Source organism: Mobula birostris, chromosome 2, assembly GCF_030028105.1.
Source record: "Mobula birostris isolate sMobBir1 chromosome 2, sMobBir1.hap1, whole genome shotgun sequence".
Classification (NCBI taxonomy): domain Eukaryota; kingdom Metazoa; phylum Chordata; class Chondrichthyes; order Myliobatiformes; family Myliobatidae; genus Mobula; species Mobula birostris.
Window position 1 is genome coordinate 15,513,149 of NC_092371.1, and position 26,127 is coordinate 15,539,275.

At 46.5% G+C, this 26,127-nt stretch overlaps 1 protein-coding gene across 6 annotated transcripts in view; it reads right to left on the reverse strand.

The window, feature by feature from the left end:
• Positions 1-1,161: 1,161 nt before the first annotated feature.
• The window catches only part of LOC140212750 (myocyte-specific enhancer factor 2D homolog), a 111,877-nt gene continuing 86,911 nt past the window's right edge, over positions 1,162-26,127 (reverse strand). For 4 of the 6 annotated variants that reach the window (XM_072283934.1, XM_072283949.1, XM_072283914.1 and 1 more), the window contains 5 exons: positions 21,364-21,539; positions 20,681-20,701; positions 7,103-7,223; positions 5,321-5,441; positions 1,162-4,995 (listed from right to left, as the gene is read on the reverse strand). In XM_072283934.1, the coding sequence (XP_072140035.1) occupies positions 4,680-4,995; positions 5,321-5,441; positions 7,103-7,223; positions 20,681-20,701; positions 21,364-21,539 (755 nt within the window). In that variant the 3' untranslated portion in view covers positions 1,162-4,679. The remainder of the gene's footprint in view (positions 4,996-5,320; positions 5,442-7,102; positions 7,224-20,680; positions 20,702-21,363; positions 21,540-26,127) is intronic. The other 2 variants (XM_072283958.1, XM_072283943.1) reach the window with 1 other exon arrangement.

Here is a 26,127-nt window from a genome sequence, read left to right on the forward strand (position 1 = left end):
TTATCCAGTACAGTTTATTCTGCATTCTGCTTCTGCCCCCTTCCTTTCCAGTCCTAATGAAGGGTCTTGATCGAGGGCATCGACTGTTCATTCCTGTCCATGGATGCTGCCTGACCTGCTGAGTTTCTCCGGCATCTTCTGTGTGTTCTTGATTTCCAGCGTCTGCAGAATCCCTTGTGTTTATGATGTGCAGTGATCTTGTTTTACCTCAATGCACTGAGCAATGATTTAATCTGTATGAACAGTATGCAAGACAAGCTTTTCGCTGCATCCGGGCCTTCTCCCCTCCAGCTTATCCATGTTGCAGGATGAATTTGTAAACCTCTGTACAGTGACCCCTACGCTCCCAGAAATGTAGTCCCAGCCTGCTCAAGCTCTCATACTAACTCATGCCCCTGAGTTCAGGCAAATGTTGGCATCAAAGCTCTCGAGACCACCCGCCACCCACCTACCCCAGGGTCCCACAGACCGGAGGGTGGGTCATGTACAGAACAGGGCCCAGGCATGGAGCACAATCCACCCCCGTCCCTCGCTCACGAGCTGCCCCCATCTTGACCTCCTGCATTCTCTTCGTGGGTGTGGGCGGGCGGGGGGGGGGGAGGGTCTGTGCTCAACACCCAGCTCAGGACCGGAATGACCCCGATCCAGCAGGACCGCCCAAGGTCAGTGCCAACCCCCACCGCCATAGTCTCCTGTGACCTCTCCCCTTGCTCCATCCCTCCCCTCCCCCAGCGTCTCTCCTCTTGTCCCCATCATCCACGGTAGCCAGCGGTTAGCACAACCCTATCACGTCTCGGGGCATCAGAGCTTTGGAGTTCAATCTCAGCTTCCTCTTCAAGGAGTCTGCATGTCCGCCCACTGGAATACACAGTTTCCGCCCACACCATCCAAAGATGGACAGCTTAGTAACTTAATTGGTCATTATTAATTAAGCCATAATTAGGGTTAGAGTTAAATCGGTTGCTGGCCAGAAGGGCCTATTGCACGCTGTATCTCTAAATAAATAAACCTCCCCACCCCTGCATCCCTCCCCAATGTCACACTCTCCCGCGGCAGCACTCTCTCTTCCTGAAACTCCCACACTCTCTGCACTACCCAATGGATGTGGGGGGTGGCGGCAGTTCGGCGAAGGAACACAATAAATTAAACACGGAAAAGACAATCTGATCAGAAATGTGTATTTAAAATAATGATAGTAAACCTCTTTACAACAAATATAGTGCAGGAGTTCAGAGATGAACGTCCAATTTAATATTCTTTGTGTGTGTAATATACAAGCATCACCATACGGCACGGGGGGGGACAAGGGACACACACACGCGCGCGCACACACACACGCACACACTCGCATATACACACATGCGCACGCACACGTGCGCACACACTCGCTCACACTCGCACGCTGCCTTTTGAGAGTAAAACACTCGGCGACGTTATATTAGTGATTGTCGTTACAGAGATAAAAAGGCGAGCCCCGCCGTTAAAACCCAGCGAGCCGTCCGCCTGTCTACACACGGGAACACCAGCACAGGGCGGGAGAGAGGACAGGCGGGGAAGTGGGGGCGTCGTGGACTGGCGCCTGCCCCAACGGGTGCTCGCTTGGCGTAGTCTGTGCAGAGTTTATGCCCCCTGCCCCTCCCTACACCTACACTCTCCCACAACCCTCTTATCTTCACATATCCTGTTAGAGGGTGTGGGGGGGGGGAGAGAGCCCTTCTCAGAAACAAATTCAGCCGTACCCACTCCAAAACAGGGTACCAGAAGCAAAACCACCTAGCTGACTATCCCAAAGGACACGAAGGAGGTGGGAGCCCTGGGCAGCTGCCAAACTATGCTACACTCAACCGCAGGCACCCCCCCCCCACCCCCCCCCCCCAGGCTGTGTGTGGGGATGAGGAGGAGGGAGAGTGGAGCTGGCAAGCTCCCTGCCAGGTCGTCCTGTGGGGTGGATGAGTTGGAGGGGGTGGAGACAGAGTCCTCAATCCCCCCAACTGAGATAAACTCGGGAAGGGTGATCTTCAGTTCTGAGGTAGAGGCAGCTGAGATTGAATTGTGCACCGACTGGGAGGGGCAGGGTTTCCACCTCTCCCCTCCCTGTGTGCTCGACCTGCAGGGGACAAGGACCCCTCACTTCATCTGGTAATCTGGCGAGAACCACCCCCCACCGGCCCTCCTTTGAGAGGAGGCTCGCGTAGGGAGGAAAATGGGCTTCGCAAGCGGATACTGGCATGCAGAGGAAGCCCCTGCCCACCGCACCCTCCATTCCCCTGCCTCGTCCACCAGAGGTAGGCAGGAGGAAGCGTTCCTGGCCTCGAGGCCCACTCTCATCCCTGGCCTGAAATAAAACCCTCACACTCCCACACCCACTCTCCACCGCTGCGGCTCAGACGCAGGGAGGGGTTTACATAGGGGAACTCCTCAACACTTGCTTTCCCACCCTGACCGGCTGCTGCCGGGGAGATGTCCGCCAAGGCAGGTCAGCCACGAACAGCCGGCTCCCCAGCCGTGGTCACCCCACCACCAGGGCCGCCAGAGCCTCCGCACCCCTCCCCATCCCAACAACCGCGGAAGATCAGTGCATTCTCGCGCTTATGAAAAATATACACAATTTGTAATTCCACCTGGAAAACCAAATATAACAGCGATAAGCTTCGAGCCTGAGACACAATCTGGACACAATATATTAGCTATAACTCTTCTCTCTATTGTGCATCGAGAGGCTCAAAGTATTTTTTTTTCGTATTTTCATTTAAATATGTCGACATGCATTTTTTTTTAAAAAAAGAACATAAACATTCTGACAATAAATTAGCACTGTACTGCTGCGTCCCCTCCCAACCAAGGGTGTCAGTCCTGTGAACGGTTTTCCTCGAAAACCCTGTGAGCCACACACAGAACTGCAGCAGGTACGTCTCCTGAATGAGGCCTAAATATTGTGGGTCTATTGTATTTCTTTAAAAAATTATCTATACAAGTGGCAGCACATTTTAAAAAACTCAGGGGCGCGGCCAAGCACGCGCGCAGACACACACACATACACACACTCACATGATAAACCTACCAACCAATAACTTAAATCACTGTCGGGGGGGTGGGGGGAGCAGGGCTGTGAATCAGCTGATCACCAGCTGAGAACACCGAGGGGCTGGAAAAGGGTGGGGACGGGGGCACCTGAGGTTGGGAGGGGATTTGGGAGGTGTTTATTTGATCAACCCTGAAGGGCAGTTGTTGGCCAGTGGGGAAAGAGATGGGTTAAGGGGTGGAAAGAGGAGAGAGAGGTGGATCTGGGGGAGAGGGCAGGAAGGAGACAGGGTGTGAGATGAGGAGAGGTGGAAGATACAGAGCTAAGGGGAAGGAAGGAGGGAGAAACGGGATAAAAGAACGGATAGGTGGGGGAGACAGGAGGGAGTGGGTGTGGATGGGCAGGTGGGTGGACGGAATTGGGGGAAGGAGGCATACAAAGGGGTGACGGAGGAAACGGAGGACAGATGGGCAGGAGTGTGGAGGGAAGGCGGGAAGAAAGGGTAAAGGGAGGGTTAGGCGGGGAGAGAGAAGGAACTGGTGGGTCGAGGAAAGGGTGTGGGACGATGGGTGGAAAGAGTGATGGTGGAGGGCTCTGTTTTCCAGCTATCAGAGACCAGTATTCCAGGATGGAGAAGGGGACAGAGGTGAAAGAGGTGGTCACATTCCAGGACTGACACCCCACTGGGAATTGCATGAGTATGTGCCCAGAGAGGTCTGGGTGGGGATGGTGATCTCCGCTAAACCCTTACCCCAGAATTCACCCCAGGATCACTAAACCACCCTCAGCAGCACCCAGGGGTGGGGACAATCTGCCCAGCCCAGTGTCATGGGCAAGAATCTGGGGTGGGGGGTGGAGGAGCTCAGACACCAAGTAACAACCCTGGGTGTGGAAAACAGCGATATTTGTTCAATACAGAGAAACGTCCAGCTACCACAGGGAGCGTGGAGATGGGGTGTAGAGAACGGGAGGACGAGAATGAGGGAGAACACAGAAGCGGGAGGGATAGAGAGAGAGGAGGGATGGAGACAGGGGGGATGGAGAGAGGGGGGAATGGAGAGAGAGAGGGGGAGGGAGAGAGAGAGGGGGAGGGAGAGAGAGAGGGGGAGGGAGAGAGAGAGGGGAAGGAGAGAGTGGGGGGAGGGAGAGAGAGGGGGGAGGGAGAGAGAGGGGGGAGGGGGAGAGAGGGGGAGGGGGAGAGAGGGGGGAGGGAGAGAGGGGGGGAGGGAGAGAGGGGGGAGCGTAGGGGAGAGAGGCCCCACCCTGCTCCCATTTTACCCGCTACCACCACCAGTCCAGCGGACCTTCGCACACCATAACCAGGTGGACACTTGCTGACTAAATCCTAGCCCACTGGGATGGCATTCACACTGGGATATTGCTCCCCTCTGGTGACAGAGGGGTGAAGGGAAAATGACAAGGAGGGATCTGCGGCTGATATCGAAGGGGGAGTGCGTAGTCAGTGCCAGTTTTCACCAGGAGTCTTTGGTTACTGACAAGGGGTGCCAAAGAGCGTGGATGCGGGGCATAGCGGAGGAGGGTGGGTGCGGTTGGACATTGCGTTGTGTAAAACTGGGCTATAACACGGACACTGCCTCCCTCGAACCTTCCTTCTCTAGGGCGGTGTGGGGGAGGGTTGAGGGGATTGTGGAGGGTGTTAGGTGACCCAGGCATCCATCCGCAGGCGTTTTGCGGACGGGTCCTCGTCCTCCTTCCCGCCCACCCGCATGTGTCCGACAGGGGAGATGTAGCCCGCCCGGGCCTCGTCCCGCTCGCTCCCTTCCAGTGGGCTACCGTTGCTGCTGAGGCTGTGTACCGGGGAGCGGCCCCCGTCCTGCGGACCCTGCGGCAGGAAGCCAGAGGGGGTGGTGCGCTCACGGGTGGGGGACACCGGCTCCGACTTCACCCGCACGTCCTGGGTGCTGCCTGTTGTCAGCGTGGAGACCTGAGGGAGCTGGTTGCTGGGCCCGACCCTGGCAGAGGAAAGGCAGCGTCATTCTGCAAGTCAGGCATTGAAGAACTACCACTCCACCGTCCCGTCACGTACGCCCTGGGTCAGACACAGAGCGAAGCTCCCTCCACACCATCCCCTCACGCACTCCTGAGGTCGGACACTGGTGAAGCTCCCACTGCACTGTCCCTTCATAGATGGGGCAGGGATAGACAAGGAACACACCTTCTTCACTGCCCCACCGACCTGGGATCACTGACCTGCTTTCTGCCCATTGTGAGCACCTGCTGACATCAGGCCACCCCTGCCCACCACCCTCTGCCCAGGGGGACAGACCCAGCACTCACAGCATGTTGCCAATCGTCGCCGGTGTCAACTGTTGCCACGTCGTCATATTGCCAAGAGATACGGCACCCGGAGAGTTGAATGACTGCAAGGCTGATAAATCAGCGCTGGTCAACTGATAGTCTGGAAGACAAAGGGGGTGGGGGGGGGCAGGAGATGAAAATCCAGCAGCAGTTTGCACGTCCACCCACTGCCCTTGCAACACCACACTCACCTCTGACTATGTCCCAACGGCTGGACTTAAGAGTGGGGAGCAGGGCAGGGGTCAGGGGTGGGACTATAGTGACTGCGGCTCTCAGGGACACCCTGGGTAAAGAAGAGAGAGACAAAGGGAGGGGATGGAGAGTATAATGGCAGGAGTCAGGTTGGCAGAGGTCCAGGGAGCATGTGCGGGGAGCTTCACTTTGTGTCCGACCCTAGTTATGTGTGATGGGATGGCGTGGAGGGAACTTCATTCCATGTCTGATCATTGGAGTATGTGATGGGACGGTACAGAGGGAGCTTCACTCTGTGCCTGAGCCCGGGAGTGTGCGATGGGACTGTGTGGAGGCAGCTTCACTTTGTGTCAGGTTCCGTAAGTGCCTGATCCTGAGAGTGTATGATGGGACGGTATGGAGGGAGCTCCACTCTGTGTCAGAGAAGTGGGGGGCAGGGTTTCGCACTTTGGAATTCCTCTTCAGAGGATGACAGAGCAGAGTCACTGAACGATGAGGCTGAGGTGAACACAATGGGGGGGGGGGTCCTATGGCTGCTTAGGAAATGAGTCAGTGTCACGTTTATATGGAGTGTGAGAGGTTGCAGCCCCTGCCTGAGTATCTGAAAGGGCCGCTCATGCTGTGGCTGTACTTCAGCCCCACGCTCCTGATGTACTGTATAATTAGTTAGCAGGGAAAGGAGTGGATTGCCTGGGAGACCTACTGGTGGGCTTGGGCTTGCGCCTGGGCCAGGCCAAGACAGCCACTCCTAGATCCGGATGGTGAACAGACGAGGGCTCTACTTGAGCCCCTCTTCTGTGCTTATGCTTGTGCCCGGGTGTCCTTGGGGAAGGAGCAGGGGGTCTCTGTGGGCACAGGGGGCCCCTCAGGGGCTCATGGGGTGCTGTAGGTAGTAATAATCGTATTTTAATTTGAAACAGTATTTTAAATTTTAATTTGTAATGTGGGAGGAACCTGCAGCACCCGGTTACGGGGAAAGCGTGGACTCAAACAGACCGCGGTGGGAATAAACTTGGGTTGCTGGTGCTTCATTTATTTATTTGTTTACAGACACACCGCGGACCAGGCCCTTCTGGCCCAACAAGCCGCACTTCCCAGCAACCCCCAACTTAACCCCAGCCTAATCACAGGATAACTTACAACGACCAATTAACCTACCAACCGGGACGTCTTTGGAAACCGGAGCGCCTGGAAGAAATCTAGGTATTCCACAGGGAGGACGTACAAACTGCTTACAGATGGCGGTGGATTTGAACCTGGGTCAATGGCGCCTGAAATGGAATTTCACTCACTGCTACACTACTGTGCTGCCCTCACATTGTAAAGTGTTTCACTGTGTTCTTAAAGTCATTGAATAAACCTTTGTTCAAAAAAAAACACCGTAGCAGATTACTCCCCACGCTCGGTCCTCCTCACCCCTCGTGTCTGCGGGGCGGAGTGAATGTAAAGTACCCACCTCCACACCAGGACGTTGCCCTTCAGTCGACTCGGGGTGTGGGATGGTACAGGGGTTGGGAATGGTGGGGGGAGGGAAATGGTACAGGGTGGGTACCGTGGCCTCGTGCTCACCTGTGTTGTAAGTGCTGTGCATTGCCGAGTAGTGCAGCCCCTGGGGGAGGAGGCTAGGTGTGGCCACTGACACCACCGGAGTGCTGAGCGACTGTGTGCCTGCAGTCAGCTGCTGTGTGCTCTGTAAGGGGGATAAAACCAGTCAGTGGAAGGCACCAGGGGACACCCCACCCAGTAGCCCACTGCCGTCACACCACAGAGGCACCCCGCCCCACCCTGCCACACATCGCAACACTCCAAGTGTGACAGCACATTCCGAGGTGCACTAGCTCCTGCTACTGTGGCAGTAATGCTGTGCTCAGGGTCGGACATGCCCACACAAACCATTTACAGACTGTCAGTCTTCGTGTGTTTATGCATTTTTTTTCATAAATCCTCTTGTATTTCCTGTTTCCCCTCTGTAAATGCCTACAAGAAAATGAGTATCAAGTAGAATATGGTAACCTGTACAAACTGATAATAACAGGTCGGGTCAGTGACACGTACCGCCAGGCTCAGGGACAGCTTCTATCCTGCTGTTACAAGACTGTTCAAAGGTTCCTTATACAGTAAGATGGATTCTTGACCTCACAATCTACCTTGTTATAATCCTGCACCTTACTGCTCACGTGCACTGTACTTCCTCTGTAACTGTTACACCTTATTATTCTGCTTTACCTCGTACTGTCTCAATGCACCGTGCACAATAACTCAGCATCAGAATAGGGTTTATTTTCACTGATATATGTGGCAGCAGTGCGGCGCATGAAAACTCACTACAAGTTACAATAAAAAATACGGAAGAAATACCCAGCAGTGCAAAAGGAGAGTGAAATACCGAGGTGGATGGTTCATAGACCATTCAGAAATCCGATGGTGAAGGGGAAGAAGCTGTTCCTGAGATGTTGAGTGTGGGTCTTCAGGCATCCACGAATGGTAGGAATGAGAAGAGGGTATGTCCTGGATGGCGAGGGTTCTTAATGATGGATGCTGCCTTCTTGAGAATATCTGCCTTTTGAAGATGCCCTCAGTGAGGGAGCGACCAGTGCCATGATGATACTGGCTGAGTTTACAACCCTCTGCATCTTTTTTCTGAAGCTGTGCAGTGGCTCCCCTCCATACCAGACGATGACGCAACCATTCAGAGTGCTCTCCATGGTACACGTACAGAAATCTGCGGTATGATCTGTGCCAACAAGCTTCGCACTGTATCCCAGTGCATGCGACAATAACAAACCAACTCTAGTTTCAGGCAGAGGGCCACACTCAGTCACTGGGGTCAGTATCACAGTGCCGTGTGAGGGATGGCACACTGCGTCACTGCCTCGGGATGTCCCAAGGTTCATCAAAGAATCTAACAATCCTCTGCAAATGTACGGTGGGGAGCATTCTGACCAGCTGCATCGCAGCCTGGTATGGAAACTCCAACTCACAAGAACACAAGGACCTACACAGAGCAGTGGGACGGAAGCAGTTCCACCACAGGTACAGCTCTCCTCACCCTAGAGGAACATCTACAAGAGATAGTGTCTCAGGAAGGTGACACCCATCATCAAAGACCCCCACCATCCAGATCATGCCCTCTTCTCAATGCTACCAGCAGGTAGGAGGGACAGGCGCCTGAAGACATTCACAGACTGACCCACAGCTCCTTTCCCACTGCTATCAGGTTCTTAAACCCACCTGGAACACCATGACACGATCTTGGAATCAATTACCTTTTCCCCCCACAAAACTTGCATTGATGTCATAATCAAAATGCTGAAGGAACTCAGCAGGCCAGGCATCTATGGAAAAGAGTGAACAGTCGACATGTCAGGTCGAGACCCTTCATCAGGACTGCTGAAGGATCTCAGCCCGAAGTGTTGACTGTTTACACTTTTCCATAGATACTGTCTGTCCTGCTGAGTTCCTTCATTATTTTGTGTGTGTTGCTTGGATTTCCAGCATCTGCCGATTTTCTCGTTTATGATTGATGTCATAACGTGCAGCGTGTATAGTTCAAGTTATTGAACATAGTCAAGTTCAGCTTATTGTCATTCAACTGTACACATGTATATCACCAAATGAAACGACGTTCCTCTGGACTAGGTGCACAATACTGTACATATGGGTGCTACGGTAATGTAGCAGTTAGCACGATGCAATTACAGCTTAAGGCATTGGAGTTTGACATTCAACTCTAACGTCATCTGTATGCCCTTCCTGTATGCGTGTGCATTTCCTCTGGGTGCTGCAGATATCTCCCACAGCTCGAAGACGTACAGGTTAGCAGATGAATTGGTCATTGTAAATTGTCCTGTCTTAAGGCTTGGGTTAATCGGGTGGTTTTGGGCCAGAAGAGCCAGTTCTGTGCTGATTCTCAATAAATAAATTAATACAATGCTTACAAAAAGTTCAGCTCCTGGGTATGACCCTAAACTGCAACTGGTGATGAGGCTCTGACTGGGGACTTTCAGAGCTTTGGAGAAAGTGGAGTTACCTCTCAGTCATTCATTGCTCCCAGGACCGCTGTGACCCGGAACGGTAGCACCTGCAAAGGTTGCTGCTCAGGATATGAGCGAAGGCCAATGGCAGATCCGGCAGGTTCAGTAACTGAACTTACGACGGAGAAGGCGGATGAGCTAGGACCTCAAATGTCAACGGGTATAGTACAGGCGAATGAACATTTGGGAAGAGAAATGGTGATTTCTTCAGTTCGCCCAACGGTAGGCAATAGCAAACCACCGTTGCTAGATACTAGGTTTCCTAGAATCTATTTGCTAACAAAACCATGGCCAAACTCACAAAATGTATCACACAACAACAACGTCAAGAGGATCTTCAAGGCAATTCTGAAGATGCTTTGCTCGGTAGGGTTGATTCTGGGCAGCAGGGGATCCCCAACCGTCATCAAGCTACCGCTCATAAAATTCAAGTAACACAAAAGAAAGTTATTGCCACTTGGAATGTAAGAACCCTATATCAAGCAGGAAGATTGGACAATGTGACAAATGAAATGGAAAGACTAAAGGTTAACATCATGGGAATTAGCGAAGTTTGTTGGATAGGTGCTGGAACATGTCAGAATAGAAATAAAACACTGATTTATTCTTGTGGAACATCCCATACTAATAGAGTAGGAATTCTTATGAATGAAAACATGGCAAAGAGTGTTTTAGGACATTGGGCAATATCAGAAAGAGTGCTCCTTGTTAGATTCAGAGGACAACCATTTGATTTTGCAATTATACAGGTATATGCACCAACAACAGATGGAACAAATAAGGATATGGATAAATTCTATGAAGAGCTTGAACAAGCAAAGAATGGATGCAAATCTCAAGATATTGTTATTGTCATGGGAGATTGAAATGCTAAAGTAGGACAAGGTGCTGATGGAAATACCATAGGAAAATTTGGACTAGGGGAAAGAAATGAAAGAGGTGAGAAATGGGTAGAATGGTGCAAGATGAATAATCAGGTCATTATGAAGACCTACTTTAAAAACCATCCAAGACGCTTGAGGACCTGGAAAAGTCCAGGTGATAACACTAGAAATCAAACTGACTTTATTACTATAAACCAAAGATTTAGAAACTCAGTGACTCAATGCAAAACATATCCAGGTGCAGACTGTAATAGTGACCATAACCCAATAGTATGTCATGTAAAAGTAAAACTTAGAAAACTAAAGAAGCAAAAACTTGAACAATCCCTTGACTACTTGCAATTAATTAAAGAAGAAAACTTAAGACAAAAATTTACAATTGAAGTAAGGAATAAATTTCAAAGTCTAGAAATAGAATCTGTTGAAGATAATAGCAATCATGTAGAAATGAAATTTAACTCTCTGAAGGATGCCTTAATAGAATCAACAAAGTCAGTGATTCCTAAAAAAGAAAAAAGCACAAAGAATAAACGGATGACAGATGAAATCAAAATTCTAAAGGAAGAAGGGAGACAGAAGAAAGCAAATCCTATAGAATATAAGTCCTTAGATAAAAAAGTTAAAAGCTTATGTCAAAAAGCCAAAGAAGAATGGTTAAACCAGGAATGTGAGCAAATAGAAAGAGTCCCTATTACTGATCCAAAAAGGTTACATCAACAAATCAAGAATATCACCGGTAAAAAGCTCCTCTGTTCTTCAGCTGGATGTTTGAAAGCAAAGGATGGTACCATTATCATGGAAAAATATGAGATTAAGATTATGAACAGAGGACAGAGTATATTCAGGATTTGTTTGAAGACGATTGAGGCGAAAAACCAGAAATTAAGAAAGACATTAAAGGTCCAAGTATTTTAAAATCTGAAGTTTGTAATGCAATAAATAAGATGAAGAAAGGAAAGGCAGCAGGTCCTGACGAATTAGTAATAGAACAAGTTATCGCCCTTGAAGATTATGGAATTGAAAAACTTACTGATTTAATCAATGACATTTATGAGACTGGAATAATACCAGAAGAGGTTTTAAAAAATCAGTATTTATCACTCTTCCTAAGAAACCTGGAGCAATAGAATGTGAATTACATAGGATCATAAGTTTAATGAGTCACATCACCAAGATACTCCTAAGAATTTTGATGACAAGAGCTAAAGATACAAGCTGAAATAGGTAAAGAACAATGTGGTTTTGTGAAAGACAAAGGTACAAGAAACGCAATATTGATGTTAAGGATACTATCAGAACGAGCTATTCAAGTGCAAAGAGATTTGTTTGTTTGTTTTATCAACTACACAAAAGCATTTGATAAAGTGAAGCACAATAAGTTATTTAAAATATTACAGAAAACTCTAGATCTAGATTTGAAAGACCTCTGCCTAATCAGAAATCTGTACTGGGAACAAACTGCCGCTGTAAGAATAGATGGATAAGTGAGTCAGTTTACAAAGATCAAGAGAGGCGTTAGACAAGAGTGTGTTTTCTCCCGGATTTATTTAATGTGTACGGTGAAACAATACTAAAAAAAAATAAGAGACATCTTGGGAGTCAAAGTTGGCGGTGAAAACATCAATAATTTCAGATATGCAAATGACACTGTGTTAATTACAAGTAAGGAGGAAGAACTACAAAACTTAATTGATATAATTGAAAGTGCAAAAATGGGTCTATCTATCAATTGCAAAAAGACAGAATGTATGGTGATATCCAAAAAGAAGGAGAATCCTATCTCAGCGGTCCCCAACCACTGGGCCACGGACCGGTACCGGGCCGCAAAGCAAGTGCTACCGGGCCGCAAGGAAATGATTTGATTTGGCGATATGAGTCAGCTGCACCTTTCCTCATTCCCTGTCACGCCCACTGTTGGAACTTGAACGCATGCGAGTTCATTACCCACGCGTCATCCATGTCAGCGCAGGAAGAAGATCAACTCCTTGAGCTTGCAAATGACGGCGGGCTGAAAGGTATGTTTGACATAACATCTCTGCCGGCATTCTGGATCAAAGTCAAGGCTAAATATTCTGAGGTAGCCACAAAAGCACTGAAAACGTTGCTTCCATTTCCAACATATCTCTGCAATGAATGCAACGAAAGCTAAGTTGCAGAATAGACTGGACACAAGGAACCCCCTTCGAGTATCGCTATCTCCTGTCACCCCTCGATGGCACCGTCTTGTTGCAGGGAAATAAGCCCAGGGCTCCCACTGATTCAGCGATATTGGTGTGTTGCAATGATTTTATATGTTCATACAGGGAAAATACATGCTGTGTGTTTAATATCCAAATGTTACTCGAAGTATTATGATGCTATTGACTTATAATTGACTTATCACTATATTCATGCGAGGAAAAGATGCGCTGTGTGTTTAATATTAAATTCGTTAGATAAACCCTTTTAGAAACAAAATTGAGTGTATTAGCCACTTATAAGCGACATAGTTGACTTATCACCTATATTCCGGTCGTGGTTAACAACTCCCCCCATCCGAACAGAATCGTCAAAAACGATTTGTAGAAAAAAAATCAGCACGTACACGCATGCGCACACAGGTGCCCGCGCAAGGCTTCATGGTCATGGTAGTCTTTCTTGGGGTAAACACAACGTATTTGACTGCTACTCTTGTCCGTTGGCAACCCTACCCACCCTCTTCCCCACCCGGTTGGCCGGTCTGCAAGAATATTGTCAATAATAAACCGGCCCGTGGTGCAAAAAATGTTGGGGACCCCTGTCCTATCTGCAGGTTGAGAACAAACAGGGAAGACATAACACAAGTACAGAACTTTTGTTACTTAGGAAGCTGGGTGACATCAGATGGCAGGTGCGACATGGACATCAAAAGAAGAATAGGGATGGCAAAAGACACTTTTACGAGAATGAAGAGTATACTGACCAATACAAAACTAGGCATGACAACCCGCCTCAAAGTACTGAAATGTTACATTTATCCAGTTATATTATATGGCTCAGAATGTTGGACGATATCTAGTAACATGAGGAAACAAATTGTAGCAGCAGAGATGTGGTTTTTGAGGAGGATGCAAAGAATATCATGGACAAAACGAATATCTAACGAGGATGTCATGAACACAGCAAACACAAAAAGAGAAATAATGTATGAGATCATGAAAAGATAATGTAACTTCATTGGACATGTGATTAGGAAAGAGGTGTTAGAATGCACAGTAATTATGGAACGATTGAAGGGAAGAGGAAGACAAAGACAAATGATGATGGAGACAGCAGCCAGAGAACTGGAAATGAATACCAATGAATTGATCCCACTTGATCCGAAACAGAAGTGTGTGGGCAATGGCAGTCAAAGCTCAAACTGGGCATGGCACCTGATGATGATGATGATGATGATAATAATAAAGAACTCCCCCCTCCCCAGATGTTCTCATGTTTTATTGTTTTACAACATTGAATGACAGTGGAATTAATTTTGCTTTTTTGATACTGATCAACAAGAAAGACCTTCATATCAAAATGACAACAGATCTCTACAAAGTGATCTAAATTAATTACAAATATAAAACACAAAGTAATTGACTGCACAAGTATTCACCCCCTGCTGAATATGACACACCAAATCATCACTGGTGTAGGCATTGGTTTTGGAAGTCACATGATTAGTTAAATGGAATCTGTTTTTGAAGACCTGTGTGCAGTCAAGGTGTTTCTATTGACTGTAGTCAAAATACACCTGTATCTGAAAGGTTCAACTGCTGGTGAGTCAGTGTCCTGGCAAAACCTCACCATGAAGACAAAAGAACACTCCAAACAACTTGGTGAAAAGAATATTGAAAAGCACAAGTGAGGAGATGGATACACAAGAATTTCCCAGTCACTAAATATCCCTTGGCCTTGGACCAGCTGTAAATCTGCCTAGAGCAGGCAGTCCTCAAAAACTGAGTGACCGTGTAAAAAGGACCAAGAGAGCTATGACAACTCTGGAGGAGTTACGGGCTTAGCGGCTGCAATGGGAGTGACTGCGCAAACAACAGCAGTTGCAGCTTTATGGAGGGAGTGGCAAAGAGAAAGCCACTGTTGAAAAAAACTCTCATGAAGCATGTAGGAGACTCTGAAGTCTGAAAGTTCTATGGTCTGATGAAATCAAAACTGAGATTTTTGGCCATCAGACTAAATGCTGTGTTTGGCGTAAGCCAAACCCCGCAAATCATCAAAAAAACACCATCCCTATCGTGAAGCATGGTGGTGGCTGCATCATGCTGTGGGAATGCTTTACTGCAGCAGGCCCTGGAAGGTTTGCGAAGATAAAGGGTAAAATGAATGCAGCAAAATACAGGAAATTCCTGATGGAAAACCTGATACAGTCTGCAAGAGAATTGCAACTTGGGAGATTTGTTTCCCAGCAAGTCAATGGCCCCAAGCATAAAGCCAAAGCTATAGAGGAATGGGTTAAAAACAACAAAGTTAATGCATTGGAGTGGCTAAGTGCCACTCTCAATCTGCCACTATTGAGACCTCAATCCAACTGAGAACTTGTTGCTGGACTTCAAAAGGGCTGTTCACTCATGATCCCCATACAATCTGACAGAACTTGAGCAGTTTGGTAAAGAAGAATGGAGAAAAATTGCAGTATCCAGTTGTGCAAAGCAAATAGAGACTGATCCACACAAACTCAAGGTTGTAATTGCTGCCAAAGGTGCAACTACTAAATACAGACTTGAAGGGGCTGAATACTTATACAATCAATTACTTTGTATTTAATATTTGTAATTTATTTAGATCATTTTGTAGAGATCCGTTTCCACTTTGACGTGAAAGAGTCTTTTTCTGTGATCAGAGTCAAAAAAGCCAAATTAAATTCACTGTGATTCAATGTTGTAAAACAATAAAACATGAAAACTTCTGGGGGGGGGGAGGTGAATACTTTTTACAGGCACTGTACATAAACATAACTCATGCACAAAACACATAAGGTAATAAGCTAATGTTAACTTGTATTAACCAAGAATCTCAGAGGTTGAACTGCATCAAGCCCAGCATGGTGAGCTCCCTGCCCCTTCTTCTGGGGCAATGCAATAGTGCATCTCATTCTGTGTTGGAGATCTGCAGTGGGCAGTCAGAGTTTGCCTCTGCAGGCTTCCGCAGGAACAGCTGGTGGAGACTAGAGTCCACATCATGCAGCTGTTTGGGGGAATCAGAATCAGGTTTACTATCACTGACGTATCACTGAGAGAGTGCAGAGGAAATTTGTCAGGATGAGAGCATGTTTTATGAGGGTAGGTTGAGCGTGCTGGGCTTTTCCCTCTCGAGCGCAGGACGATGCAAGGTGATCTGATAGAGGTGTACAAGATGATCAGAGGCATGGATAACGTGGATAGCCAGAGACATTCTCCCAGGGCAGAAATGGCTAATACAAAGGGGCATAATTTTAAGGTGATAGGGGGATGTCAGAGGTAAATTTTTTACACAGAGTGGTAGGTGTGTGGAATGCCCTACCAGGAGTGCCGGTAGAGGCAGATAAATTACATTTAAAAAAACTCTGAGCTAGGCACATGAGTTAAAGAAAAATGAAGGGCTGTGAGGGAGGGAAGGGTTAGATTGATGTATGAGTAAGTTTAAAGGTTGGCACAACACTGTGGGCCGAAGGGTCTGACTGTGTTGTACCGTTCCACTTGTCACATGAAATTTGTTATTTCGCAGCATCATGACAGTGTAATACATTAAAATTACTATAATTTACAATATTTAAAATGTACTAATTTTCATTGCAATTATACCCTGGGAACAATTAACTTCTTCTGTCATCGGCTGATCTCCCTAACTATCTTTCTGGAGATACAGCGAGGAACAGGTCCTTCTGGCGCGGAGAGCTACGCTGCCTAGCCACCCACTTATTTAACCCTAGCCAAATCACAGGATAACTTACCATTTAGCCTACTAACTGGTACCTCTTTGGAACGTGGGAAGAAACCAGATCACCCAGAGCCACCACACAGTCACGGGGGGAATGTAGAAGCTTTTTATTGACAGCACTGGAACTGAACTCTGAACTCCTAACACGGCAACAGCATTGCGCTAACCGCCTCCCTATCTTCTGTGGTGCCCCGGTTAATCCACAGGAAGTGCAGGCATCCCTGGAGCACTCGGTCAGTGCGCCCGTCTGACTTCCGCTGCAGTCACTACCAGGCTCCTGGCCCCCCTGCCCCACCTTTCAGTACAACTCTGAATGCCTCCTGAACCTCCCCCAGCCCCAAGGCAGAAAGGAAAACCCTTGCCAAGGACTACCAACACACTTATTTATATAAATAACTTTCGCCTCACAGCTCTTTTATCAAATAAATATCCCTGGTGTGGAGACGTTTCATAATGCACCTCCTCCCCATGGATTTAGGTTGAAAGCAGAGATACTATGACCAGTTACTGCCAATTGCAATTGTTTGCAGGTGGACAATAGACCGCGACGTGACTGGGTGAGTCGGGAAGAGCTGTTCAACAGTGAGAGTACAGGCAGAGAGACTTTGAATGCACTGTGTTATTTATAATCACTCATGCCCGCCCTGTCTTTCACTATGGATGATTGCTCAGTACATCACAGGATCAGGCCCCTTGGTTATGTTGAACACGGGGTCTAACTAAACTAATTCTATTTGCCTGCACGTGATCTATCTTTGTCCATTCCTTGCATAGCCATGTGTCTATGTAATGGCTTCTGAAACACCACTATGGGATCACTTTCCAACACCATCCCAGGCACCCATCACACTCTGTGTAAAGAAAAAACTTGCTCCACACATCTCCTTTAAACCTTCTCCCTCTCACCTGAAATGCATACCCCCTACTATTTACACATTTCTACCCTGGGAGAAAGATACAGCCTTTTCATTTTAGGAACTTTTATCAGATCACCTCTCTCAGCTTCTGCAGCTCGACAGTAAGCAACCCATCTTTGTCCGATCTCTCGTTAGAGTACACACACTCTAATCCAGGCAGTATCCTGGCAAACACAAGGGATTCTGTAGATGATGAAAATCTTCAGCAGCACTCACAAAATGCTGGAGCAACTCAGCAGGTCAGGCAGCACCTATGGAGGGTAATGAACAGCTGACATTCTCAGCCGAGGCCCTTCACCAAGAGTCCTGTTTATTCCTCTCCGCAGATGCTGCCTGACTTGCTGAGTTCCTGCAGCATTTTGAGCTTCTTGGTAAAACCCTTCCGCAGCCACTCCAAAGCTTCCACAACCTCATTCCCCAATAACGTTTCAGAACTGAACAAAAACGGAGAATTCCACTGAGTAACCATGTCAGTTACTATAACAGCAAAAGGACAATGCACTATTAACTTACTTTTGCACTATTTATTGATATTTATTAATGTAAACTATAGTAATATTTTATGTATTGCTCTGTAAGGCTGCCACAAAATGACTCGTCAGTGATAAGAAACCTGATTCTGATGTGGTGTGTCGGCTGGATATGGTTAGATTGTGGGGATGAGCTGCCATCTGCTGGTGTAAGGCCGCACTGCAGAATTCTCACTTCACCACAGAGGGAAGTGTGGAGGTCTGAGGGAGCAGGACAAGAAATCCCTGTTCTTAGCCGTCACGATCCACCTGAACAACTTATACATGCCCCTGCAGATTCGGGGAGCAGTTGTGTCTCTGTGCCTCGTACCTTAAGCTCCAAATGGCCCATTCTGAAGATAAGTGCAGTGAAACCAGCTAAATGCCTAGGCACAAAGGGAGGGCCAGTGATGAGGGAGAAACTGGTGGTTTGTGCTTTTAGGTTTTTGTCTCCTCTCCCAATTGGAAAGAAAATACAAAACCTTGAAAGTATATACCACCAGGCTCTGCCCCACTGTAATAATTTAAATAACCCCCAGTATCATAAGATGGACTGTTAAGCTCACAATTTACCTTGTTATGAGCCTGGTCTGCACTTTCTGTCATTGTTACACTCCATTCTGTATTACGTTATTGTTTTATCTTGTTCCAGCTCAGTGCACTGTGTAATGATCTGCTCATTACACATCTTACATATTGCTCATTACATGAACGGTGCAAGACAAGCTTTTCACAACAGGTGACAATAATAAACCAATGCAGGGAATCTCCTGGGCCTTTAAATATGTGCTCTCGCAGACCTTCACACAGGGATGACGCCTCTTCACGTGATACACATTCCCATTGGAAAAAATGCACCCCAGAAAGCACCTTATCTGGATGCATCACATTGGTGTGGCAACTGCTCCGCCTGTGCCCACCAGAAACTGCAGAGAGTTGTGGACACAGCTCAGCACATCATGGAAACCAGCCTCCCACTGTACTTCTTACTGCCTCGATAAAGCAGCCAACATAATCAAAGACCTCTTCCACCTTAGACATTCTCTCTTCTCCCCTTTCCCATCGGACAGTAAATAAAAAGGCCTGAAAGCGTGTGTCACCAGGCTCAAGGACGTCTGCTACTCCACGATTATCAGACTATTGAAAGAACAGATTGCACAATAAGTTGAACTCTTGATCTCTCAATCTACACCCCATTCTGGCCCTTGCACCTTATTGTTTACCCACACTGCACTTCCTCTGTAACACTCCGGTATATTCTGCAACACGTTTAAAACAACTCAGCAGGTCAGGCAGCACCTACGGAGAGAATAAACGGTCAACGTTTTGGGTCCAGACACTTCATTGGGACTGGAAAGGAAGCAGGAAGAAGGAAAAGAAAAGAAGTGCTTGAGACAGCCCGAAAAGTCAACTCTTCATTCCTTCCCTGACTTTCTGAGTTCCTCCAACATTTCCTGTACGTTGTTCCGGATTTTCAACAGAATCTCAATCTTTATTTATTGAAATACAGCACAGAATAAACCCTTCCATTGTTTCAACGGTGTTCCAGCAAAACCCAATTTAACCCTCACCTAATCACAGGACAATTTCAATGACCAATTAACCTACTAACCAGTAAGTCTTTGAACTGAGGGAGGAAACTGGAGCATGCAGAGAAAACCCACACATTTCATGGGGAGGAACGTGTAAACTTACAGATGACATCAGAACTGAACTCTGAACCCCAGCACCCCGAGGCGCAATGTCGCCCTACCTGCTACAATGCTGTGGCTCCCTGTTTACTATATTCTGCATTCTTCTGTATCAGCTCATGTACTTATGTGGGAATATTCTGTCAGGAGGGCACACAACGCCTTCCATTGCATCTCGGAGCGGGTGGAAATAATAAATCAATTATCAATTCCCTTGGCCAACACTAGTTGAACAAGTCTACCGCCCCATGCTTACTGTGTGCCAACCAGCTGCTCTATTGGTGCTTATTGCAAAAACACAACATTCCAAGAGGATGCTTAGCAACACGAAGCAGACAGCAATAGCAGAGCATGCACGGAGTTGTTCTGTACGTAGTCACCGCACGGTTGCAGGAAAAGCAGCTGGCACTTCCACACAGTAAGATGGGAACGGGCCTCGACCGTCAGAACTAGCCTGAGCTCACTCTTCAATGACCAGTTAAAACACCAATCCCAGGGCAGAAGGGAGATGTGGTCATGGTGGGATCAAGCCAGACGAGTCTGGACAAACAGAACTCGCTCTTCAATGTCAGACACCAACTAAACCCCAACTCCAGGACACGAGGGAGATGGTCACCTCTACACATGGTCACTGTAGAGGATAGGGAATGTCAGATCAGTCAGAACACCTGGGATCTGCAGTAAACACACACACACACACACCCACATACACAAAAGTGCAGCTTCACTGAGTGTGGCTCTGCAGAATGTGCCAAAATTGCTGTTCATGCTTTAAGGACAGCCTCACTATACAAGGATGTCCCTTTAGAATAGTGATGAGGAGGAATTTCTTTAACCAGAGGATGGAATTCATTGCCATGGATGGCTGTGGAGGCCAGGACATTGAGTATATTTAAAGTGGAGGTTGACAGGTTCTTGATTAGTCAGGGTGTCAAAGGTTACAGGGAGAAGACAGGAGAATGGAGTTGAGAGGGATAATAGATTGGCAATGATGGAATGGCCAAGAAAGCGCGATGAGCAAATGGCTGAGTTCTGCTTCTATTGTCTTATGATCTTCAAGGCTTCAACAGTCCAGAGCGGGATTCACACCCACAGACAGGTGTCCAAACAGGTAAAGCAGGGAGAAAAGGCAGGGATTCAAACAAGGTTCAGGCAATACCATCTCACTCAGCACTCACCAGTTGCAGCTCCTCCTCTGTCTGACAGCATGGAAGAGCAGGAGAGACACACAGTCACCAAACAGCACAGGAAATACACACCTTGACAACACCCACATCCCTCCAGCCCACCATGCCCTGAGCATGCTCTGTCAACGTCATTAAGGGTATAGAATAAAGCCCCCTCCACACTGTCCCATCATACACTCCTGCGGTCAGACACAAAGTGAAACTCCCTCTACACATACTCCCAGGATCAGACACAGATTGAAGTTCCCTCTACACTGTCCCATCACACATTCCTGGGTCAAACACAGAGTGAAGTTCCCTCTACACCATCCCATCATACACTCCCAGGGTCAAACACAGGGTGAAGTTCCCTCTACACCATCCCATCACACACTCCCGGAGTCAGACACAGAGTGAAGTTCCCTCTACATCATCCCATCACAAACTCCCGGGGTCAAACACAGGGTGATGTTCCCTCTACACTGTCCCATCACACATTCCTGAGTCAAACACAGAGTGAAGTTCCCTTTACACCATCTTGGTGCTACCATCAGGATACTCCGCAATTCCCAGAATTATGCTTTCCTCCTTTTCCACCCATCCCATTTTAAATAACAAGCACACTAACCCCCACTCCCACGCCAACAGCCAAGGAAGGTCAGTGAGCAGCTGCCCACCTGTTCGCTGGGACTTACCAGGGAGCCCATCAGTCCCTTGCTCTGCGAGGTGATGACCCGAAGGTCGGGCTTTCGGCTGTTAACGAGTGGCAGCTGTGCGACAGGGGGAGGCGGCGACTTCGACGGCATCACCTTGCCCAGACTCGTGGTGGTGAGCAGTCCAGGCGAGGACCTCTGGTTCACGTAACCGTTCCCTGCAACAAAACAGGGCGGGGGAACAAGAAGTCACAAGTAGTCAACTACCCCAGGACAGAGGAGAATGCAGATACTGGAGGAGCTCAGGGGCTGAGCAGCGTCTGATGAAGTATGAAGACTACAGATCATGACCCTGCGCTAGGACAGAGTGGGGAGTATGAAGGTCATGACCCTGCACCAAGACAGAGTGGGAAGTCTAAAGGTCATGACCCTGCACTCGGACAGAGCAAGGAGTATAAAGGCCATGACCTTGCACCAGGACAGAGTGGGGAGTATAAAGAGATGACCACAGTGTAAAGAGGGGAATGGCAGGTGTGACACAGGAGAGAAATATCTCCACCCATAATTCTTCAAACGCTCTTCCAACAGGGGTCAAGAAAACCTCGTCGCTTAGTGTGTTGAAGACCGATAGATAAACACAGCAGAGTACAGCACAGTACAGGCCATTTAGCCCACGGTGTAACCTACTCCAAGATCAATCTAACCTTTCCCTCCCACAAAGCCCTCCATTTTACTATCATCCATGTGCTTGGATTGCTGTTAGCATCACCCCGGCAGTGTGTTCAATGCACCCACAACTCTGTTAAACAACCTATCTCTGACATCACCCCATACTTTCCTCCAACCGCCTTACAATTATACCCTCTCATATTGGCTGGGTAAAAGTTCAAAAATAAGTTCAGTATCAAAGTACGAGGGGTGATTGATGAATTATTAACTTCAAACTTTTTGCATAATCACTCAAAGAGTTGAACTGCACGTGCATGTAACAAGAGCTGTATATCTCATCTCCCTTCTACCTTAGGCCACGAACTTATCAATCACCCCTGCCGTGGACCACTTACTGGAGGTCCAAGATGCCGACTTCTAAAAAGAGGGGATCTGTATGCTCCACGACCGCTGGACTAAGTGTGTAAATGTAAGAGGGGACTACGTTGAAAAATAAAAGTGCGAGGTTTTCTAAAATTGACTCCTTCTACCTTAGGCCACGAACTTATCAATCACCCCTCGTACTTACATGTCACCATATTCAACCTTGAGATTTGTTTCCTTGCAAGCATACTCAGTAAATCCAAGAAACACAATAGAATCAATGAAAGACCACAGCCAATACGATGGACAATGTGCAAAAGACATAAACCGTGCAAATACAAAAGAAAATAATAATAATAATAAATAATAAATAAGCAATAAATATAGAGAATATGACGTGAAGAGTCCGTGAAAGTGAGTCTATAGGTCAGGGTTTCTCAAATGGAGTTCTGCATAACACTAGGTTGCTAGGGTTCCGCGAGAGATTGTGATTTAATAAACATAGTTTTTTGAACTTCGCACAATGCGTAATACCAGCACTTGCACGGGTGGGCAGTGACTGAGCAGCCCCGTTAGCAATCTCGTTAGAGGACTCTTAGCCCAGTATGGCAGTGCACAGTAGGATGGTGTTTATTTGGTTGAGTCCATTCTCCACTTTTGAGGCAAGATAGGGAAGGCCGTTGATAATTGGTGAGTGCTGTATTGCACGAAGGGGAGGACGGTAGGCTGATGAAGAGCGTGAAGTTCCTTTTCCTGAGCATTGAATGGACTCGCCCAACATGTCAGCCTCTTCCTCCTAAATTATCTGCCTCAACTTCCCCTTATGTGCTGCCGACTAACTTATGGAAGCAAACTATCTCTACTGGCGTAGTAGAATATTGGAGGTCATCATCAGTAAAATGGCCCAGGAAGCAAGTTATTCGGTAGCAGAACTTATAACCCAGAAAAGGTGAAGTGACACAGTTGGTGAAAACCTAATAATGACAGCATGTAAAATTATAGTGGGAAAAATGCTTAGACAAGATACAGTACGAGAAATTGACAAGGTTTCACTCTCAAACAGTACGATAAGTCGATGTATTGACGATATGTCACTTGATGCTGTAGAGGTTTTGTGTGATAAACTAAAAATCACCAGCTTTTCCATTGAAGTTGATGAGTCAACAGACTTCACCAATAAATGTCATGTTGTAGTATTTGTAAGATTTGTAAATGATGGTGAAATTCAAGGAAACTTTTTTTAGTGCAAAGAGCTGCCTGAAACAAGCAGAGGCCAAGACATATTTAAAGTTTTGTTCTGGAAACAAAGTCTGTCTTGGAGGAACTGTGTTGGCATCTGTACTGATGGTGCCCATCAATGGTTAGCTTCATGAGAGGTCTTGTTTCTCTTGTAAAAAAAAAAGAGAATCGTGACATTGTCACAACACACTGCTTTCTTCATAGAGAGGTAATGATGTCAAAAACTCTGAGATGAAATGAAAAAAATTCAGGATGACGCTACAAAAATTATTAACTTTATTGAACAACTAGTTCACTCGAGAATGTTTAAAAAACTGTGTGAACCTGGACAAACAGCACACCAATCTCCTGCTACATACAGAAATCTGGTAGCTTAGCAGGGAAAGAGTTCCCAACAGGGTGTTTGAGCTAAAAGGTGAATTGCAGGAGCACTTTCAAGAAAATTGTAGGCCAGATTTTGCTGAATGCTTTGAAGATGAAGAATGGCTGCAGAAACTAGCCGACTTAGCAGACATTTTTCATCATTATGAACCAGTTGAACAAGTCTCAACAAGGCCCTGGAGAAAATGTTTTGACTTCAAGTGACAAGATCCCTAGATTTAAAAGGAAGCTGGATCTTTGGAAAAATCATGTTGAAAAAAGAAATCTCGAAACGTTTTCACTGCTGCTTAGGCTTCAGAGTTAGGAAGGATCAGAAAGTCTCAAGTCTTATTGTAAACCACCTGGAAGAACTGCAAAACAAAATTGAACAGTATTTTTCCTCCCTTTCAACAATGGGTGAAGGACCCTTTCTCTGAATCTTCTGCTCAGCCTGAGAATTTGACTTTGAGAGAAGAAGAAGAACATTGCGAGCTGCAAACTGATCATGCACTCAAGATAAGATTTACTGAGCTGTCGCTAGACAAGTTCTGGATTTCTGTGAAAGAAGAGTATCCTGCCATTCATCAGAAAGCAATGAATATATTGCTCCAGTTTTCAACTTTTTAGATGTGTGAGCAAGCTTTCTCTTGTTTAATAAGCATCAAGAGAAAGGATAGAAATCGTCTCATTTGAGTTGAAGGTGAAATTCGTGTGTGCTTAACTCAAGTTCAGCCCAGAATGGAGTATTTTTGCAGCAAAAAACAAGTACAGGTTTCACATGCTAGGCTGATATTTGAGCCTGATCACATCACTTAGTAAGAAAACGTTTTTTCCAAAATCTTGCATAAAATTGTGTCTTAGGCTATATTTTTATTTATATTACTTTGACTTATGGTTTTTAGTAACTTTACCATTCAACATTGTCAATAAATATTCATTCTATATATAGCATTAATTAAAATCAATTTACAACCTTTATTTAAATTAAATACACCAAGCCTACCTTTAGAAAAATTAAAATCCCATTTTAGCTTAAGCCTGTTATTTAACAGAAATTTATTATTTGCCTTACAAGTTTTCAAAATTTATGGAAGGGAAAGAAAGAGATTAATTTCAAGAAAGGTAAACTGAGCTTTACCTGTTTTTTCAAGAAAATTTGGCTAAAAATCATTCCCTACTCAAAAGAACATTGACAATTATTTTTGGATTATTATATTTATAACTTACTTATCACACTAACACACCGTGAGCTGTAGATATAAATATTTTTACATAGGGGTTCCCAGAGGCCTGAAAATTATTTCAAGGGTTCTTCCAGGGCAAAAAGGTGAGAAAGGTTGCCATAGGTTGTGGGAACAGTTTAGAGATGGAGCGAGTGAGGTTGAGTGAAGTTATTCCCACTGGTTCGAGCCTGATGGTGGAGAGGTAATAGTTGTTCTTGAACCTGGTGGTGTGGGCCCCGAGGCTCCTGTACCTTCTTCCTGATGGGAGAGGCAAGAAGAGAGCATTGCCTGAGTGGTGGAGGTCTTTACTGATGGATGCTATTTTTCTGCAACAGCGCTCCTTATAGATGTGCTCAGTGGTGTGGAAGGCTTTAGCCATGATAGACTAGCCCATATCCACTATTTAATGTAGGATTTTCTGTTCCAGGGCACTGGTGTTTGCATACTAGACTGTAATGCAACCATTCAATACACTCTCCATCAAAGAAGAGTTTTAGATGTCATGCCAGAGCTTTGCCAACTTCCAAGGAAATAGAGATGTTGCCATGCAATAAACCTTCAATGGTCTCTAGCTGTCCACACTATCAATGCCTCTTACCATTTTATACACCTCTATCAAGTCACCTCTCATACTCCTTCTTGCTCAACCTTTCCTACAAGACAAGCTCCCTAATCCAGGAAGTATCCTGGTAAATCTCTTCTGCATCCTCTCTAAAGCTTCCACACCCTTCCTATATGAGGTGACCAAAACTGAACACAATACTCCAAGTGTGGTCTAAACAGAGTTTTACAGAGCTGCAACATTACCAAACTGCTCTTGAACTTATTTACCTGACTAATGAGGGCCAATACACCATATGCTTTCTTAACCACCCTATCAATTTGCATGGCAACTTTGAGGGATCTACGTACATGGACTCCAAGATTCTTCTGTTCCTCCACACGGCTAAGA